The 21787-nt window shown below is 36.0% G+C and overlaps 2 protein-coding genes across 5 annotated transcripts; one reads left to right on the forward strand and one right to left on the reverse strand.

Moving 5' to 3' along the window:
- Positions 1-2408: 2408 nt before the first annotated feature.
- On the forward strand, positions 2409-13338 carry LOC110019515 (protein COFACTOR ASSEMBLY OF COMPLEX C SUBUNIT B CCB2, chloroplastic). 4 transcript variants are annotated; one of them, XM_020717196.1, is made up of 7 exons: positions 2409-2735; positions 2831-2940; positions 3044-3115; positions 7731-7874; positions 11025-11178; positions 11904-12098; positions 13135-13338. In XM_020717196.1, exons 1-7 carry the CDS (start codon positions 2507-2509, stop codon positions 13272-13274), a joined length of 1044 nt encoding a protein of 347 aa, XP_020572855.1. In that variant the 5' UTR covers positions 2409-2506; the 3' UTR covers positions 13275-13338. The 4 variants fall into 4 exon arrangements, with proteins under 4 accessions (XP_020572855.1, XP_020572856.1, XP_020572858.1 ...); XM_020717197.1 differs by having other exon boundaries at positions 2410-2735; positions 11907-12098; positions 13135-13334; XM_020717199.1 differs by lacking the exon at positions 7731-7874 and having other exon boundaries at positions 2410-2735; positions 13135-13335.
- A 1482-nt stretch (positions 13339-14820) lies between these two features.
- Positions 14821-21633, reverse strand: LOC110019522 (FAM10 family protein At4g22670). The gene is given in 12 exon segments (XM_020717209.1): positions 14821-15010; positions 15489-15546; positions 16075-16281; positions 16532-16648; positions 16725-16865; positions 17617-17681; positions 17771-17794; positions 17797-17844; positions 17945-18032; positions 18138-18293; positions 21179-21242; positions 21348-21633. Coding segments are annotated over 12 exon segments (1176 nt in total). The 5' UTR covers positions 21458-21633; the 3' UTR covers positions 14821-14912.
- Positions 21634-21787: the final 154 nt, after the last annotated feature.

Genomic DNA, 21787 nt, shown 5'->3' on the forward strand with positions numbered 1-21787 from the left:
ATACATACATACATACATAGATACATACATACATACATAGATACATAGATACATACATACATACATAGATACATAGATACATACATACATACATAGATACATAGATACATACATACATACATAGATACATAGATACATACATACATACATAGATACATAGATATGTATGTAACTTGGTGGTCGACCGGAGGCGACAGGAGCAACACAGCGGTTAGAGCAAAGTGCCATATTGCTAATGGCCGATCAATGGTCTTAAGTGGCGAGCCGGTGAGGTTGAAGTTGGTCAATTGATGGGTTGACTGATGGCTAGTCGGATGACACGTGGTGATGTCTTTCAAGCGACAAAGAGTCTTCCACACTGCAAAAAAGGGGGATGCAGGTGAGACAGTCTGTCAACAAGTTGTTTCGCTTGACAGAGACTTCCACGTGATAAAGAGACGGTCGGTCAGCGACGCAGTCAGCCAGCGAGGCAATGGGCCAGTCGGATTTTTGCATGATGGTAAGTTCGGGCAAGAGAGAGCTCACATGGGAGAGGCTTCAGTGCGAGGCCAACAAGGCGGTAAGTGCAGGCAGACATTTGCATGACATTTAGGGTTGACTTTGAGACTTCTTCTCATCAAGTGAGACCACAATTTTTGCCTTCATTATTTTTTGTGGTTGACCTCTGTATTTGTAAGCTGCTAATTACTCTTCTAGTCAATAGAGTAGGCCTAACAAGAACGACTAGGAGACAATGAGACCACAATTTTTGCCTTCATTATTTTTTGTGGTCGACCTCTGTATTTGTAAGCGACTAATTACTCTTCTAGTCGATAGAGTAGGCCTAACAATAACGACTAGGAGACAACAGGTGTGAGAGATGGAGTGGGCTGGCCCGGAGCAGGTGCTAGTCAGAATATTTGGGGATTGAATAAATGCCGGTCGGGAGTTCCGCTTGACAAAGCAGATGCTATCGGTGAAGCGAGCTGGTGTGAGGGAGATTTTCACACGACAAAGAGGAAGAAGCGTAGATTTCCACGCGATCCCCCTGCTGTGCGAGTTTTTCTTGTTTGCTCCTTGCTTGGAGTGTCTCTCTAAAGAGTTTTCTCATCGGTATTGCTCGTTTTATTGTTGACGAGACAATCCACAAATGTTGAATACAAAATTGTCAATTATATCACGCTCAAGAAATATAGTGTAAAAACCGATGAGAGAGAGAGAGGAGAGACACAAAGAGTGCTCTATTGGGGCAAAATGGGGGGTCTTCTCAGTCTAAAGAAGCTATCGCAAGAGAAATGGAGAGTGATGCCAAAATGGAAGGAAAACTCAAATGACTTACATTTGTACCCTCTGCATGAAGAAAAATTCTATTTGTAGATGATAAGATGATAAAGTGCAAAAATTACATCATTGGTTATGGTGTTGTAAGTTATTATTGTCCATAGGAACTAGAAGTTGTTATTTTCTTCATTGACACATTTTCATATATATGTCACATTTTTGCTGTTGGGTTCATCCGACGATATGGCCTACCAATCTCCGCTACTATCGGCTCTTATCAAGATAGGCGCAGGTATTTGTTGGCCATACAATTTAATTTTTAAGGAATGTTTATATAATGGTATAATTCTTCTGTGCTTGCATATCTAACACCTAAATTTTGATATTTGCATTTATAGCATTTTTGTGTCAAGAACATGTCAAGAAAAGCTGTATTTCTCTTTTAAAAGTCAATAATAATAATATTATTATGTGATATTAAAAATCAATGTGTCATGCATATAAATAAGAAAGTTCGTGTTAGATATGTTAATGCATGAGAATTGTGGGGTATGCATGCAAATGCCACATATCACTCAGAATATTATGATTTACAGAAGTATCACTTTGATAATATTTCCTTAACTACGAAATCGATGCATTTACGCATCAAGTAATTGAGAAATCGATAAAAATAAAAAATTTGCGTTGGACTAATGGTATAATTCTTCTGTGCTTGCATATCTAACACCTAAATTTTGATATTTGCATTTATAGCATTTTTGTGTCAAGAACATGTCAAGAAAAGCTGTATTTCTCTTTTAAAAGTCAATAATAATAATATTATTATGTGATATTAAAAATCAATGTGTCATGCATATAAATAAGAAAGTTCGTGTTAGATATGTTAATGCATGAGAATTGTGGGGTATGCATGCAAATGCCACATATCACTCAGAATATTATGATTTACAGAAGTATCACTTTGATAATATTTCCTTAACTACGAAATCGATGCATTTACGCATCAAGTAATTGAGAAATCGATAAAAATAAAAAATTTGCGTTGGATGTTAGATTTAAAGACAACAATGTTTGAAGTGTGGTGCATGTAATTGCCCCAAAATTTGTAATCACATAAAAAGAGATTTGCGGTATTAATGTAAAATCCTCCATGTACATTTTCATGTCACTGCACAACTAGAAAAAATTACAGAAAAAAAAAAACCAGGCTCCGTGTTCCGGATAGCGATCCGCGAGGCAGAGGATGCTGAGCAGTTGTCACCGAACTCATTCAAGCTCAGCGCCGAAACCGGTCTGCATCTCCTCAAGCAGTCATCTTTTTGAACGCACCGTGCGCTTCTGGACAAACTCTCATCTCCATGGTGGCGGCGGAGCCCGAATCCATTGTCGTCGCTTCTGTGTCTTCGCCGCTCAAGACCGTAACCTGCAGGGAGACCGGCAGCTTAAGCTCTCCGTCCTTCGTTTCACTCTGGGCAAGTTCTCTTAAGATTAACATTGTGTTTGATTTCTTCGATTTCTGAAGGGAAAAAAAAGGTTTTTTTTTTTTTTTTTTTTTTTTTGGCTTCAGGAATACCGGGATTGGACGAGTCCTACCTTCCTAGATGGATTGGTGTGGCTTTTGGATCTCTCATTCTACTCAATCATTATCTGTCTTCTTCACCAGGCCCCGCTCAGCTTGTACAATTTTGGCCTGCTGCGTATTTCGAATCCCATTTGATTTGATTCCTCTTTGCCCACTGTTTTTATGTTTTATTTTCTATTTTTTATTTGTTTTATTCAGAGGTCGGAGGCTATGGGTCTCTGCTTGGCTGCCTTCTCCACTACATTACCATATGTTGGCAAGTTTCTTAAGGTACAGAGTTCACAATCCTATTTGGTGTTCTTGGTTTTGTTGCTGGTTGTAGAATGACTTCATGGTGCTCGCCAAAATGCCCCAACAGCATGGGTAAATATGCTCTACGCATATCACGTAGAAAATGTGGTATATTGTATGGATGCTGAAAATTGGCTGAGTAAAAAAACGATAGCCGAAGTGTCCAAAATACTTTTAATGCTTGAATTCTCAGTGTCAATGATTTTTCGATGCAAATTTCATACTGTTATGTGAAAATAATGCGGAAACGAAGAAATTCACACAACAAGAATCAAACACAAATGATTTACGTGGTTCGGCGTTGAATTGATTCACCTACATCGGGGAGAGATATTTTACTAGCACCAGATGGGGAGAAAGAAAAAGACTAGAGATTACAACCTCTACACTTCTCACAGCACCTCTCTCATGAATCCTAAGTCACTTTTATTGATGAGTATTGTGACATGCAAGTAAATAAAGTCAAAATACTAAATTACCTCTAATTACAAAAAAAATCTTAAATAAAACAAACTTCACATCATCTTTTACTTTTAGATAAGCGATAAATAACCAAATAAGCTATAAACTCCAATTCAGCTGCACCAACATGGTTGTCTACTTACCCCCCTCCCGAAGGGATCAAACCTCGCGCAGTTCTTCAAAATACCAGACTGTACAATCAGTACTGAGCTTAGATGTTCGCCAAACTTCTGCAGTAGGTGAACTTCTGGACTGGAAGTACATTCGTGTGCATGTTTGTTGAATACTCCATCGTATCTATCTACTTTAACAAAACCTTGCTGCATCAATAAAGTCCCAAACAAAGTGGTACCTCACATCGATGTGCTTGGTACAAGCATTATGAAATCAATTTTTAGCCAAGAATATTGGACTTTGACTGTCACGGAACACCATTAGAGACTTCTGATTAACTTCTAAGCATTTAATAGGCTCTGCATCCATATAACTTTCTTTATCACCTCTGTGACAACCATGTGCTCAGCTTATGTATTAGATAAAATAACACTAGATTGAATAACTGACCTACAATTGATCAGTCCTCCTGTCAATATGAATAAATAGTAAGTCGTAGATATTCGTCTATCCATATTATTTGAATAGTCTGAGTCAGTGTATCTACACATAAATCTACAATAGATAATTGTCTCTCAAACAACAAACCAACATCAATTATACAATTCAGATACCTCATAGTACTCTTCACTGCATGTCAATATGTTCTTCTTGGATCATGTATGAACCTGCTCACAACACTAACTACTTATGCAATATATGGTATAATACAAACCATAACATATATTAGACTTCTCAATGCATTAGCATAAGGAACTGATCTCATATCTCTCCTTTCCTGATCATCTTTAAATTTGTTTTGAACTCAACTGAAAGTGAAATGCAATAGTAGACTCACCGTCTTGCTTGAATCATCAACCCTAAATTTCTTCAACATCTTCTAAACATAAGTTCCTCGCAAAAGCCAAATGTTTTTAATAGCCTTGTCCCTGAGAATCTCCATGCCAATAATTCTGTGAGATTCGCCCAACTCATTCATTTCAAAATATTTGGACAGCTGACTCTTCATCCTATCTATACCCCAATTTGACAAGCAAATGCAATCAATATATCATCAACATATAGAAACAAGTAAATAAACCTATTGTTGGTCAACTTCTTGAAATATGCATAGTAATCATAATAGCTCATCTGTTCTTTTCCCTTCATGAACGATCAAATTTTGTATACCACTATTATGTTGACTGCTCAATCCATATAAAGATTTGTCAAGGTTGCAAACCAAATTTTTTTATGCTCCATATCCATGTGACTGTAAAGTATTGATCTCTTATAATTTCCCGTGTAGAAATACAGTCTTCACATCTAGCTGTTCTAAGATCATCCCTTACTGTATTACGACTGCTAAGAGAATGCGACCATTAGAGAGAACATATTGTTATAATCAACCTTTTATGGTTACCAAAAATCTTTTATAATTAATATTGTCTTGTACTGCACATCAGCTCCAAGAGATCATTTCTTCTTTGCATACACCCATTTGCACCCGATGACTTTCTCTTTGGTGAAAGCTTCACCAACCTCTAAGTATCATTCTTCTGAAGAGATTCCATCTCTTCATCCATTGCCGCTCTCCAAAGATCATAGTCTGGGCTCTTTACCGCTTTTTTGTAGTGACAATAAATTTCTGCCTCAATGGATAAAAGTGTAAATGCAATGTGATCCCCAACCAAGTTGGTTTTGAGAGATTTTAACGTCTAGTCCTGTTCCTAGCAACAGATTCCTGAGTAAGAGTCTCATCCTCAACATGTTCTTCCACCTCATCCCGAACACTATCAACAGATAACTCCTGAGCTGCAACTGAATAAGGTATCCGAGTTAGAGTGAGCCAACTGTGTGAAACAAATGGAATTACATTAAACTCCAACTTCTATTGCATATCAGTGGTCCAAGTAGAATTCTCTACCTGCTTTGAATCCCAATTTTTCAACATCTATGCTAATGACAATCTTTCTTTATCACTGATCATATAGCTTGAAGTCCTTGACTCCACGGTTGAAGTCAATGATCATCTTCTTTGCTCATGGTTCTAATTCATCATTTTGCACGTAGTAGTAAGCTGAACACTCAAACACTCTCATGTGCGCATAATCTCTAGCAGAATGCCCTGATTATTTCTCTTTTTGGGTCTTCTTCCCAATAGTTGCAAAAGACAAATAGTTCATCAAGTAACATGCATAGTTTGTGGTCTCGGCCCAATGGACTATCCAACCCAACATTGGAAAATATGCATCGAACTTTCTTTACCAAACTCCGGTTCATCCTCTCTGTCACCTTGTTCTACTGTGGCGCCTCTCGAACAATGAAGTGATGTTCTATCCCAGCTCTCTGACACACTTGCAAGAATGCATCCAAAGTTTTTTCACCCTCATTGTCTGATCTGATAGATTGCATTTTTTTACTAGCCTTAATCTCAATCCACTTCTCCCAAGTTATGAAAATCTTCAGCATCTCGCTTTTGTTTTTTATGATGTACAACCAAATATATCTAGAGTAATCATCAATAAAAGAGACAAAGTATCTTCACTTGCTGAATGATGTTGTCTTTGTTGGGCCCCAAACATCTGTGTGAATATACTCTAAAATTCATTTTATACTGTGAATGCAGTGCCAAAAGATACTTATGTCGTTTTGCCAAATACAAAATTTTCATTGAAATCAAGCTTGTAAGTGCTCATTCCTTTGATCGATCCTTGTTTTACTAAAGTATGAAGTGAACCTCTCTAGTATGAGCTAGTCACATATGCCACATTATAGTGGCACCAGAAAAATTATCAGCAACAATAGTACTATCTTGAAAATAGTAAAGGTTGTGATGACAAACTCTCTTTATAAAAATGAGTGCTCTAGGACATATTCTCAGAACTCATGCCTTAATAACTATCTTGTAGTCCTTGGACTCTAAAACCCCAACTAATAGTAAATTTTTTATGATATTTGAAGTATGTTTAACATCGGTCAGCTCCTTCACAATATCATCATGCATCCTGATAAAGATACTTCCTACATCAATAGTACGGCAAGCTTGATCGTTGCCCATAGTCACTGCACCGCGATCCAGCTCCTTGTACGTACATAACCGCCCTCGATAAATACAAATTGATAGGTGGCACATGTGTCTAAAATCAAACACGAATTATCTATAAACAAATTGAGAAACTGTAAATAACGATGCATTTAAATCAGCCTCTTCACATCTTTATACAATGATATTGGCTTTCACCTCAGATACAATTTTATTTCCCTTCTTCTTTACCTTCAGATAATTTTTCTTCAAATGACGAGTCTCTAAATAGAAAGCATACTAATTTTTTTCAAGACTACGCCCACGAGACTTTCTCCACTTTTGAGAGGTGTCGCTGCTGCCATAAACTTTGATCACAACTAAGACTAGTACTCCCTCTTCTTCTTGCACGGTTAGAGTTTGTGGGTGATAAGGGTTGGCTCCTTGGGTTCATCTCTACAAGCTGGCCAATGTTAGAGTCTGTGACTCGAATTTTTTGTTGGATTTGGATTAAAAAGCTTGCGGTGTGACGTGGTACAACATAATTTTCCTTCACTTGAAGGATGATCTGAGATTGTTTCAATTTAGGGCATGGGGGGCTATATGGGAACATTCAATTACCACCTCAACATTTTCAATGTCTTTATAAGCATTCGATATATATGAATATATCACCAATATTGGTATCAAAAAATAAACTGGGCCTTTTATATTTACACATCTAACATCTACACTTTGTTTTTTTAACATTTATACCACCCAAATATTTCACATGACATAAAAAATACCACTATCTGAACTTCTTAAAAGTGAAATACTGCTTTTCTTCTATAAGTAAGATGGCATATATGCAAAAATTAAAGTTTTAGATATGCAAGTACTTATGAACTGAGTGGTATGTATGTAAGCTTGGTGTCAACTGCAAGTTACAATTGGTTAGCATTTCTGCTCGTATTATTACACCTACAATTTATTTTTTGTTTTTGCATTCTCATGCATGGAACTTTGCTGCAGGGAGAAAACCCAGTGGACCGATCAAATTTGCCAGACGGGAACAAACAGATATTTATCATGTCTGAAAATCTCTTAGATTCTCAGAGGGAAGATTTTGCTTGGGCATCATATGTTCTCTTGCGCAATACAAACTCTATGTCAGTGGTACTACTGAATACTTTTGTTCCATCCCAAAAGAGAAAAAAAAAACTCTATTACTAAAAAAGGGCACCAACACCTACGATATTGTCCGCCTTCTGCACCACTGAGTTGACGCCGAGCTTATCAAAATAATTTGAAGACTTACGTTAGGCATAATACTAAAAGTGCAATTTAGTGATTTGTTAGTTATTATTATGAGGTGTAAATAAATCTTAATATGTTTAGGCTTAGGATATATGTGATTGTTGTCTTAAATCTTAGGGTTGTGGTTTGGAAGAGATCGCCTACCTCTCGAATTACAGGTGTTTATCTTTGATGTATTTGGGTTGTGTTGTTTTGTGATGATGAAGTAAATATTTTGTTTGTCTTAATCTCTTTAGAGGCTATCTTGTTCTTATCGAATTGGCATCAGAGCTACGTCTTGGGAGTAATTGTGATACAATCTTGATTTGAGCTAGTTGGGAAGCCAACGACAGGATCCTTGCGTATAGGGTTCCACCTTCGTGACCGAACATCACGATACAATCATGATTCGATCTAGCTGGGAAGCCAACGGCGAGATTGCAATATACGGGATTATGCCTTTGTGACCAAACCTTGCAATACATCGTGATTCGAGATAGCTGGGAAGCCAGTTATGAATTGCGGCGTATAGGTTCCTGCCTTTGTTGCCAAATTTTGTGATACAGTTAGGATTCAAACTAGCTGGGAAGCCAATGACTGGACTGCAACATAGCAGAGATTTACCTTCATGATTGAAAATTGTTTTGGGAGCAGTGGCGACCAAGAAAGCATGTGTCTTGGAGCATAGAATTAGAGGGAGAGGTACACAAAATCAAATATGGATTGGAGGAACATTTCTCAGTCATGGAGGGGCAATTTTGGTCTATGAAAAAAAGATTGATGGTCATGAATAAAATGATGAAGATTGTAGAGTTTTAGGCGAATCTCCCGCTGCTCGTCCCTTGGTCAAGCTACGGGGTTTAGAGCAAACGTGAGTAATGGCAATCTAAAAGATTTGCTCGGCATCAAGGCAGTGTCGCTGCCTTAGGTAGATCCAAAGCCACTGGATTGAGTGAAGGATTTAGGAGCGGCAACCTTTTTAAGAAATAATGTGACATTCGAATGACTGAAACGAACAAAAGCAGACAGGATCAAGCAAAGGAGTCAAGAGTGGATTTGAGCGGCAACATCTACAACGATATTTACGACATACGGAGGTTTTGAACGAGCGGCAACACACATAACAGGATAGCGTGCGATTCAGGGCTGGATAAGAATGATTCAAATGATTTTGGCCTAAAACGGGGAACTAAGTTGGGTGGGACTCCGGTGGAGGGTTGCAACCAATCGAGCCAGTGTCTTTTATGGGATGATTCAGATCAGAAATCAATATGGGTCGAGGAAAGGAACCCCCGCCCCCCCCTCTCCTCTTGCTTCTTTGGCCGAGAAAATTAGGGAGGAGATTCACGCATAAAAAAGCTGAAAATGTCGATCTTTGAATGAGAGGATGTCTATGATTGAGTTTATCACCTTGAGATAATTTGTTGTTAAAGAACTAACGAAGGAAGAAAAATGATGGCGGTCACCCTATGTTTGAACGGGAGGGCTATGGCGTGGTATCGATGGAGAGAATAATGTAAATCAATCAAAACATAGGAATAATTCAAATATCAATTGTTGGAGTGTTTTATAACATTGTGAGAAGCAAACTTATACAAGCAGTTTTTTGCATTTGTTGAGGAATGGTCCGTCATGGACTATAGAGAGAAATTTGAGATGCTATCTGACCGTTTCTCAGAAGATTGCATTGACCATTTAAGAACGTGTTGATGGTACTCGAGGTGTCTACGAATCTATTGAATGTGGCGACTATGTTGGATTGACCACTATCTAAGATACTGAAGTGGTTAAGAGGTTTTTTGGGACTTACAGGATATTATCAGAAGTCCGTGAAGGGTTATAGTTCGATTGCACGACCTTTGAATGAGCAATTGAAAAATAATAACTTTCGGTAGGGGGAAGTTGTGACCCAGGCTTTTAAGAAGTTAAAGAAGACCATGACAAGTATACGAGTGTCAGCGTTACCTGATTTCAGCCAACCATTCATGTAGAGACGAATGTTTCAGGCTATAAGTTAGGCGCAGTCCTCATGCAGTGTCAATGACCCATCACTTACTTCAGTAAAGTGTTGACGGCGAGACCAGACTCGAGTCGGTTTATAGTAGGGGCTATATCAGTCCTCATGCAGTGTCAATGACCCATCACTTACTGCAGTAAAGTGTTGACGGCTCGAGTCGGTTTATAGTAGGGGCTATATAACTTGATCCAACAGGAGTTTCATCTCTTACACATTGCAGACAATTTATCTTTTTTGGAGGGGAGTGAGGTTAGACTGGTGCCTTCGACAACATCCGTCTCGTACTCTACTGAGTACATGCAGAGCCCACCAAAATAGTTTGAAGACTTATATTAGGCGTAAGACTAAAAGGGCAATTTAGTGATTTATTAATTATTATTGCGGGGCATAAATAAAGCTTAATATGTTTAGAGTTATGATATATGTGCTCTTGTTGTCTTGATTTTAGTCTTAGGGTTTGGGAGAGATCACCTACCTCTTGAATTATAAGTGCTTATTCTTTATTTATTTAGTTGTGTTGTTTTGTGCTGGTGAAGTAAAATATTGTGTTTGCCTTAATATATGTGGAATTTGTCTCATTCCTATCACATACATACACCCAATTACTGTATTTTACACATCTAACATCTAAATTTTACTTTTTTATGCCACCGAAATCTTTCATTTCACAAAAAAATATACCATCATTTTAACTTTTAAAAGGTTGAATACACCTTTATGCATAAGTAAGGCAGCATGTATGAAAACATTGAAGTTTAGGTATTACATATGTAAATACATAAGAATTGAGTGGCATCAAAGTAAATCTACCTAAAAACTATTCACAGCTGACTTGTGCAGCTATGGATATTTTTCTTCCTGATGGGAGGAGTCCTTAAACTATCCTACTGGTTGGTTTGACACGATTTGTGAGATGATAATGTGAAGTGAAGTATATATGACAAATATATTTTTTGTTGCTGAGATCTGTATTGTGCTGACAAGTAGAGATTTAACTCTGGTTATTTTACCAGCTTATTGCGGTCCGAGATGCAGCATGTGTTCGCGGCTACTGGAATATGCCCGAAGGCATTTCGAAAGCTCAAATGGTCAAATGGCTGTTAACAAAGTTTGAAGAAGTGGGGTTACTTGATCTGAAGGACACCCTATATTTTCCAGAGAGACCAGGTTTTTTTTTTTCTCCTAATCTTAGAAGATTTAGACAGTATGTAAATTTTTATTTATGGGTTGGAGCATAACAAAATAGCCTTTTGTCAAAATCCCCACAACATATTTACAAATGCATCAATTATTTCCATTTAGCCTTAAGGCAGTTTTTGGTAGCACACTATTAACAGGATTTAGTCACAGATTTAATTTAAATCAAACCAAACATCAAAAAATAAAAATTAAATCCAATGCTCCGTTAAATCGAATTTTCTTGTGTCCCTTTTTTTTTCTCACTTTTCATCTGCTTTTTTTTGCTCGCAAGCTCCTCCGTCTGTTGCTGGATTCGATAAACCCGGATTTATCAGATTTCATAAATCCTATTTAACATAAATCTATAGTGCAGCCAAATGCATGCCTAAGTTTAATTCCTTTCACTATCCCAATCTTCTTATTATGATTCCTTTGGTCAAATGTAAAACCTGCTTCTCGAAGTTCATTCTTATTTCAATATGCTACCAGATTATAAATTTTCAATATGCTACAAGATTATAAATTTCATGCTCTTAATTTTGAAAAATTCCTCAAGTATAGTTTGATTTAGATTCATTCGCTCAAAATGATTGAATTTTACTAAATTTTAAAGCATTTATGTCTGTTACTATTTTTGTACATGTTTTTTTTCAGAAATTATACCCCAAAAATAATATGTTTTTTTCAGTTTTCTTATGACATGAAAATTTCAGCAGATTCTGAACTGCAGCCAATGCTACCTAGAGGAACTCTTTCTCTGCTACTTCAACCAGTTTTAAGTGAATCTAGTGCTTTGGTTGATACTAGAACAAATATTGAAGGCTTCGTGCTGTTGGCCTCTAATGCAAATTATGCATATAGTGAAAAAGATAGAGCTTGGATTAGAGCAATTTCAAACAAATTTAAAGGTATTAGAACCTTTAACTGCTGTAAAAGTACTGATTCTAGATTACTCTAGTTTTTTTCAGAGAACTTATTTGTCTTTATTTTCGAATGGTAAAAACTTGTGAAATTCTTTTTGATGTTTCAGTTGTCAGAAGGAATATGTTTCCATAGAATATGTGTCTGAGGATGTCATACTTGTGTCTGAAATTCTTTTTAATGTTTCATACTTTTGTTCTTTATTGAGAAAACTGTCTCAATTAAGAACATTGTTTAGATTGAGTTTAATATTTAGGGTTAAAGTTTATTGATGGGAGATGATTAGGGTAATTGAAGTAGACCTGATCAACTTCTCGTGATTTTGTTGTATTGGTTGTACTAGTGGATCCACTTTGCCAATGTAAGTGGGCTCCAAACCACAACGCCCAGCGAATCTAACTAAGGTAAAGTTGATTAACAACTCATATTTCCATTGTATCAGTTATACAAGTGGATCCACTTTGCCATTGTTTGTGACCTTTATAACATCCAACAAGTCTAATTAGCAACCGTAGGTTGTCTTCTCTAAAGTACCTATATTGATCTTGATGAAATTGTGTGTCGATGATGTGCTTTTGGGGTTGATGTCAACTCATTCACTAGCAGAGGATTGTGTGCTAGTTTTACTTAATAGTTTAGAGGCATGTGTCATGCCCTTATGGCTAAGAGATTTATTGATTATGATTGATAAGTATTCATAGGCATGACATGAACATTTGTTGTCCTTGGTTTTTGTTAGACCCGAAGAAGCATGTCTATGACGCATGGGATTTGATTGGTTGGTTCATTTTTAATAGTGATACTATGTTCTCTATTATTTTTTAATTTAGCTCAATGGAAAGTTGTTTTAAAGTGAATATATATATTTAGCATATGTGTATGTTTTACATGGTAACAAAATGGTTTTTATTTAATGTTGACCATGAGTAAAGTATAGAATATTTATTGACTAAGATGATGAATCTTATAATCTATCTATATTTTATTTAATTTTTTTATTATTATTATTTTCTTTTTTTTTAGACTCCGATATTGGCCACATGGAGAAGGATTCTTTCAACATATTTCCCTTCTCACCGACGATGTCAACATTGACAACAATGCCTCGATTACATTTGGTTATATGTTATGGGTCTTTTTACAATGTTGACGCTATAAGATGACCATAGAACCACTACCTAATGGCAGCAAGATTATTCACTTAGGTTTTTGTCAACTATAATGGACATTGTCGAGGCTTTGTCTCTCTAAATTTGGATTGAAGACAAACAAAGGGAGATAAATTTTTGGTTGAATCAAAGTTCAATGACACAAAAGGTCTTAAAATTTTGAACATGTTGAAGATTAATGATGCTGTCTCAAGTCCAAATGGATCAGAGATGAACCATTCTTTAAACTAATCAAATCAAGGATTGATGGTTCTTCAAACTAATATGAATGAAGATCAACGATTCTACAAAATTTTGATACCAACATATGTGCGAGAAGATTATTCGATGCTAACTACGGTTGAGAGGCAGGAAGTTGGGTGTTGCTGGTGTCGGGTTTTCAAATTTGGGGAGTTTGAAGTCAACTTCATTCGACTCAAGAAAGTCGAGGTTGAGGTTAGTGATGATGTGTAGCTTTGAAAGAAGTAGGGCATGTGGGATGATTAGACTTTTGCAATGAGATGGGGTGCATGAGAAGCAAACAGAGAGGAATTAATAAGAAAAAAAAAAATTTGATCTTGATCTTAAAATTATTTCATTATTTTTGTGATAAATTTAATATATGATCAATCAATCGAAAGCTATGCAATATTCATCTATTTGAATAAACAAATGAAACTATGCAGCATGATATAATTAGATTCATAGTGACTTTATTATATGGTAAAATCACGCAACACGTAAATGATCTTTTTGCAAATTACATAACCTTTTTTGCTATGTAATCTGAGCTTTAAATGTAATTATAATAATTTTAAATTATAGGGGATGTTCTTAAAAAATTAAACATATGTTTTAGAACAAAAATATTTTAAGAAATTAATAAATTAGGCATAAAAATAGTAAGATCAACAACAACAACAAAGCCTTAATCCCACTACGTGAAGTCGGTTACATGAATCCTTTTTCTCCATTGCATCCTATTTAGTGTCATATTTTCATTTAGTTATAGTAAATTAAGATCATTTTTAATATAATAAGCCCAAATCTTCCTAAGTCTACCTCTGCCTTTTTTAACACAAGTCGAATCTAAAACATCTACTCTCCTAATCGGATCATCAGATGGTCGACATTTAATGTGACCAAACCATCTAAGGCGACTTTCTCTAATTTTGTATGTCACAGGAGCATAAAAATAGTAAGATCGTTGACTTAAAATTCTTCATTTCCAGACAAGATTAATCACTCATATCTATTAAAGAGGCATAATATATCAAGAATAAAGAACATTAACACAAAGGGGCATTTGCATACATACCACATAATTTATATTTAGTTACATATCTAACACCTAAACAGTGATATTTTCATGAACACCGCCCAAATCCTCAACATCACATAAAAATACCATACTTCTATCATAAATAGTACATACCCAAATCCACAAAACAGTAAACAGTTATGAAAGCCGAAGCAACGAAGTCATCAAATGTCCAAAAGCATACAACAAAAATTATGTTCATTCGAATTTCAGTTCAGATATGGCAGAGAGTTACATTCATCGACCAAGCGCACGCTCTTTCTTCACGACCAAGAAGACTTTTCATTTAAATATGCCTCACTTTCAAAGCTCAATCCAAAAGCTTTTTTTTCTCACTTGGGTCCGCCAAATTTCCCCATCATTTTTGCAATTACAGGAGCCACCTTGGGGTTTGATTGATGTTTTGCAAAATTTGCGGGATTCTTCATGACTGTGTATCACAACCATGTAAGAAACACAATCCAACTAAATTTAGAACTTTTGTAAATGGAAGATAAACAAAAGGTGAAATATTAAAACTAGGCAAAAAAAGGGGGGGTTAATTCCATGCATAGAACTCAAAACATTATTATTTATGAATCTAGCACCCCCTTTCATTCATTTTTCAAATTCACACTAGAATATCAATATTCACAATAAACAATAAAATCTCAACTCGTATTTTTCATTTTTTTTATCAAATACTGAATGAATGAATCGTGGCTCGCATAAATGTATCGGTTTGGAGGTTAAAAAAAAAACATCTTGATGCTAGTTTAGTAAAAAGCAATGTTTCCAATAAAAAACAAGCAATCAACAAAACATATCAAAAACAATGTGTGTGTACTTCACATGAAAGAAAGATTTTCAAGTTGCTTGGCATTAGTGTGAGACCATCAGGACCACTAAATATAAACCTTAAAGCTTACCATCTTGAAGAGCGGCCATTATTTCTGGATCACTAAATGCTGCCATTAGTTCAGGATCCTACAAATAAGTTAAGAACCAAAAGTAAACAGCACATTAGAGGAAAAAAAATTTTTGTAGACATCTTCATGATGAGGTATATAAATAGTAAAATTTAATATTTTTTTTCTCATATAATTTGTGCAATTTAGTGATTCCCCACTCATTATATTTTCTTGCCCAATACTTTAACAAAAATTAGACATTTGGTGATTTTGCCCACCCTAAAAAATAATGTTGGTTCCGCCCAAAATTTCTTTGAAGGGACTGCTTTGCTTTCATAAATCCTGTGAGTAGATTTAAGTCAAAACTGAGAATAAATTGAGAAAGAAATGAATTTACCATAATTTCTGGATTTAAAATTATCATTTGTGAAGATTTGAATTAAATCTTAAATCAGTTACCAGGTACACAAGCGCATTGAGATATGAGGTATGGTGAAATGTTGGGTCGGGATATAATTGATTAGTAACATCTTAAACCCAACTTGAACAAAATTTAGCCCAGCATATCCTAATTTTTTTTTAGGGAGAGGGAGAGAGAATTTACTTTTAGAATGTTGCTCATATCAATGTTTCCAGGCGCAGATCCCGGCATGGCACCGGGAAAACCTCCCGGCATACCTCCAGGAAACCCACCAGGGTTGCCACGAGGCGATCCGCCACCAGGAAATCCGCCAGGCGTGCCGCGTGGTGATCCCCACCCAGTATTAGCCGAAGATGACTGCTCATTCTTCTTTGCCTTTTCATAAGCAGCCTGCAGAATGATAGCATGTTATGAAAAAAATATAAATTGAATTTGCAGTATTGAATCAATAAGGGCAAGTAATTATTATGCATTTACATATCTCACACCTAAAATTTCATATTTACACACATAGCACCCCCACTTCTTGTAAATATGAAAGTTTAGGTGCGAGTTATTTTGATACAGAAGAACTGTGTGCTATGTGTATGTAAATGCCCCATCAATCAATTGCTTATAATGGAAATATGTGGTTATTTACCTGAGCTTCAGCTCTGCGACGCTGCCTCTCCCTTTCAGCTTTCTTATCAGCTCTTTCCTTCCGCAAGCGCTCATACTTCCTGCGGTGCTCTTCAAGCTTGTGCGCATTCGGTTCAACCTGCATAAATAGAGTAAATATGTTCATTTACGTTCTCTGAAATCTAGAAACAAGGATATTGATTTGTCACACATACCTTTTTAAGAATATTATTGATTTCTTCATCGAAATCCAATTTGGATGCCACGTGAAGGTCTTTTGCCGAATCTTCCCATTTGCCAAGCATGGCTAATGCTATGCCACGAGATTTGTAACCTTTAGCAGAGTCAGGGTTGATCTGAAAGAATTGAATATCAGAATTATTGGATTAGGAAATAGCGACTGACAGCCAGCTAACACATTTAAATTAAAGCAGTTGATCAGCCAAAAAAAAATAAAAGTAAACTCAGAACCTGTAAGTTTAGGAAACAGAATGCCATTCAGGCCAATTTCAACATATCACAAGTGATAATTCAGGAATCGAAAATCAGTACTGAAATATCAGGGAACTCAATTTTCAAATCCAAGGCCGGCTCTTAAACTATGATTATTTGGTCATAACTAGCAGTGCAACGGGGACTGCATGCTCTAGCTGTGCCCCGGTTTTAAAAAAATCATGAATAATATAAGAGTTCTATGCTTAAAGATTCATGAAATTATGTATTATTTTTGTGTGACTGTATCGTAACGCAATGTATTGCCATAAGTTTACTAGCGAAAGGACTTTGAGAATCTTCCACTTGCCTTTGAGAATACCTAAAGCACAATCTGTATTAAACTTTCATATTTCCCATCTATTGTTTCTCTTAAGTGGAGAAAAAATACTAGGGTTTTTCTCAATGTGTTATAAATGTCAGTGAAGCCAAGGCAAATTAATTGATGAAGGCATTTAAAAAATACAAAGAAAGAAAAATGAAAGTTCTTGGAGACGATTTTCTCCAAAGTCATCACTTTTAGAATAAGTATAGATATAGCCTTGTGTAAAACATCAAAAGTTTCAAACGATGAACAAATGTAAGGATTTCATTAAGTATGGCAGTTCAATTCACCTCCAATGCAGCATTTGCATCACGAATTGCAGCATTTGGCTTCTTCATCTTGATGTAAACCGTAGCTGTACATTAGTAGAAGAGACGAAACCAAAGATTAAAATTACAGAAACGAGTAAATCCTATGCTTATCCATTGACAGTTAAGAGATTACCTCTGGTGGCATACATTATAGCAGGTTCAGCAGAATTGCCTCTGAGAGATGTGCGATTGCTTCATCAAACTTGCCTGATAAAAAGTAGTTAATGACGCTAAATTCAATAAAAAAAATTTTAAGCATGTGAGTGATGAATACGATCATGGTTATTGATCTAAGTAAAATTCCAACCTTCGGAAAGTGCCTCCATGGCTTTCCCCTTCTCCTCTTGTGAGGCATCTCGGTTTTCTTCCGTAACCTCAATAGAAGGATCTCCCATCTAGAAAGAGAAATTATAAGGTTAGGGATGATAATTACACTGTAGCTTCCAAGACCATAATACATTATGAAACGTATTTAAACAGAAGATTCTTCAAAGAAACACCTTTTGCGGAGGATCATTATCTGCTTCTACAATCTCCCCCTCAAGCTCAACGTCAGATTCTATAATTTCATCATCTGATTCCTGGACTTCTGGACCAGCCTCATCACTCAAATCATCCTCATCAAGATCATCATCTTCATCCACCACTTTACTTTTCTGAAATTATCAGAAATATAAATAAAACTGTATAACGTTCTTGACACAGCTTTGTGATATAAAATATAAAAGAAATGCATTAAAATGGACTTGTGATGTGATAAAAACAATATATTTTTTACTAGCTCAAGTGTTGTAGAAACACCACAATACAATAAAGAGTACTTTTGGGATGGCTGAATTTTTTTGCAGTAGCAATAGAACGGTTACCAAGAAAATATATTCTTTTGAAAGTTTAGGGTATTATAAATTTTTTCCCCTTTTGAAAAAATCGGGCAGCAACTTTCTCACAGCTATTCCACAAATAAATCTGGTTATAAAAATTTCTCTCGAAAATTTTTAACTGCTGGAGAATTAGCCAAATATAACCAGCATTCAGAAAAATAAAGCTAAGAAAAACTGCCTCAAAGAAACCCAAAGCACATAACAATGTCGTAAGCAAAAACTTCGCAAAACAGCAATACACCATAAAAAGCAAAGAAATAGAATGATAAAATCAGAGGTAAAAGTTGATATGGATAATTAACTCCAATATAGCTAAGGAAAACCTTTTTTCAGCTATTATTAAGAGAAGAAAATGTTATGAAGCAGGATAACCAAGAGCAAACTGAGACAGAACGGAGAGTCCGATCTGTTGTATCTTAGGAAACAAGAAAATATAATGAAAAAAGACACCGGTTTGCTAAATACCTGTACATGTAATCTCCAACTAACTCTTAATACTAGAAAAGATTAGCACAAAAGTCAATACCACAAATAACAATTCAAATTATTATTTTGGATCACTATGTGGGTAGCAGACTGAAACCTTAAGATGTGTCAAGTTGGAAAACAAACATTTTTCGCATTTGTAATTGCACGTCTCCAATTATGTGCAAATAATATAGGTCACAAATACAAGAAGCCACTTTGTTTCTGTTTAGTAATAGTTGACATGGCTATGTAGAATTTATGGACCGACCCCATCATACTTGGGGTGATCTCGCTTTTTGAAAATTCGAATCAACCTACTAAATCTAAGTCAATGAACTTGAGATCAGCATTGAAGATAACCTAAAAGAGATGATTGAATTTTGATGAAACCTCAAAATCATTAGCAATCAAGTATATTTAGGGATGCAAAAAATTACTCAAACCCGACTCGAAAAATATAGGTTCTAATTAACCCGATAAATTTTTCAGTCACTTTTTGTTCATAAATTCCAACACGTTTAATTTATCGATCCTAGTTTGGGTTAACCTACCAAAATTAATTTGACCTATCAACCCGAAATAGACTCGAATTTGATCCATCTACCCAAAATTGACCTTAATTTGACACGAATAATTGTTATGTATATGTTAAACAGATTATGTGGGTTGAGTTTGGGTCGGTTTTTTTAAAGTCGAGTCACGTTTGAGTAACTTTTTGACCTGTTTAATATTCAAGTTCCGTTTAATAATCGATTTGGGTTCGAATCAAATGATTTTGGGTCTGGTCAATTTGGATCAAACCTAAAACTAACCCACAACCCCTATTTGATACACCTAAATGTATTTCAACAGACCCAATTGGAAGGTCAACACAAAACTAAAAAACATCCGAGTGTGTCGAAGATGAAAGAACCAAAATGCTCTCAACTATTTAGGAATCACTTTGGATCATCAATATGCCCACCGTATAAGATAACATTATGCCCACATACCAGTTCAAAAAGTGATAGACACCTGTCAAAAATAAAAGGATTTAATCGAACAGATATTATATGCATTGCCAATTGACAGGGCTTCATTTGGTAATACGTGAAAGTAATATACCTATCTCAAAATAACTTGATTAACAAGGTCACATCATTATTTTGCTTGACTCATCTGGAAATCTATTAGAGTTCACCAAGCTCAAATCTTTGCACAATCAAGTATCCCCACCCTTATCAACATATATAGCTAGGTAAACTATAAAGGCACCCCAAGTTAGTCCAAAAGCAAATGGGTAATGTGATAGCTGAAACCCAGACTAGTATGGTTGTAAGCTACTCAATCACAAAGCAAGTAGGCAACAATTGCCCAATCAGTTAAGCCACGAGTTGCATAGTTGCATGTTTTAGAATTACTTTATGCAAGTAAAATTGATTATGGCTCCATCAGTCACAACAAAAAGTAAATATGTATATCCCTCTCCTCTTTATAAAAGAAAACACCTTCAGAGCATATAAGTATATAGCTCTTTATAAGCCAAGTGATTGTTTTGAGTATATATATATAAATATTTTGACTCTTTATCCTTTACTCTTCCATCCTATCTACTCAGACATAGCCCAGATAACTTAAGAAGAAAATAAGTTTCTCCTAAAATCCAAGTTCACTTCTCTTTATCATCCCCAATTACTAATAAACAAAGAAAATAGAGTACCCATTTTCATAGATTCTTCGACAATTAGTAGTAGTTTGAAATGTCACGCAATTAAAACCTAGCAATCCATCCCAAATCACACAATAGTGGTCTCAACCAAAAAAACGCAACAATACAGAACAACCTAAACGAAGAATAGACTGACGGTGCAGTCAAATTAAGCTAAGCCCCTGGGGAAATAAAACAATTGTAACATTATTAAAACGTCAATGAATTTTAACAGCATAAAAATCTATTCCTACTTTCATATACCAACCCAATAAAAGATGACAGATGAAACAATATCTACAAACAGTTGGGGAAGTAAAAAAGAGAATCTACCGTGTAGCCCTAAGTTGCTTCAATCCATTTCAACCGGGCAATCCAAGGCATATAAATTAAGGGGAAAAAAAAACAAAATGGTTTCGAAACAGAAAAAAACAATTTTTTTATAAAAATTTGCGCGAATTCAAAGAATGCAAAGCAGGAAGCAATAAAAAGATCAAACGATTACCGTATCACCAGCTCGAGGTGACTTCGCGGAGCCGTAAGATGCCGGGGGAAGCTTGGCTCCCAAACTACTCCAACAGTCACAAAATCGCAAGGGTTTAAGACGAAAACACAATAATCATGCAACAAATCTATCAAAAAGAAAGAAAAAAAGAAAGAGATAGATAACGAACCTTTCAAGGTAATCTCTGAAGAAAGAAATAGAGGGGTCGCCGAGGATCTCAGGGTTCTTCCTGCACTGCTCCACGAAGAGCTTCAGCTCCTTCACCTTCGCCGCGTCCATGGCCGACTTTCGCCGCACGAAATGAATCGAGTGAAGAAACGCAGTGCAGATGAAGAATAACGCCTATTGTGACCTTTGGGGTTTCGGTCCTTTCGGTGGAGAATGGATGCGGATTGGTAGTTGGAGAGAGTCCACCCGGTTTCTGGTTGCTTTCAAAGCTTTCTAAAAAAATATTGTAGTATGAGGTGGCAGATAAGTTTGTTCTAGTATCTTCCACCGGCGCCTCATCCCTTTTTATTGTGCTCTATTGGAAAAAAAATTTAGGGCAAAATAATAATGCCTCTCTCTCTCTCTCTCTCTCTCTCTCTCTCTCTCTCTCTCTCTCTCTCT

This window comes from Phalaenopsis equestris, unplaced genomic scaffold (genome assembly GCF_001263595.1).
Source record: "Phalaenopsis equestris unplaced genomic scaffold, ASM126359v1 Scaffold000060, whole genome shotgun sequence".
NCBI lineage: Eukaryota > Viridiplantae > Streptophyta > Magnoliopsida > Asparagales > Orchidaceae > Phalaenopsis > Phalaenopsis equestris.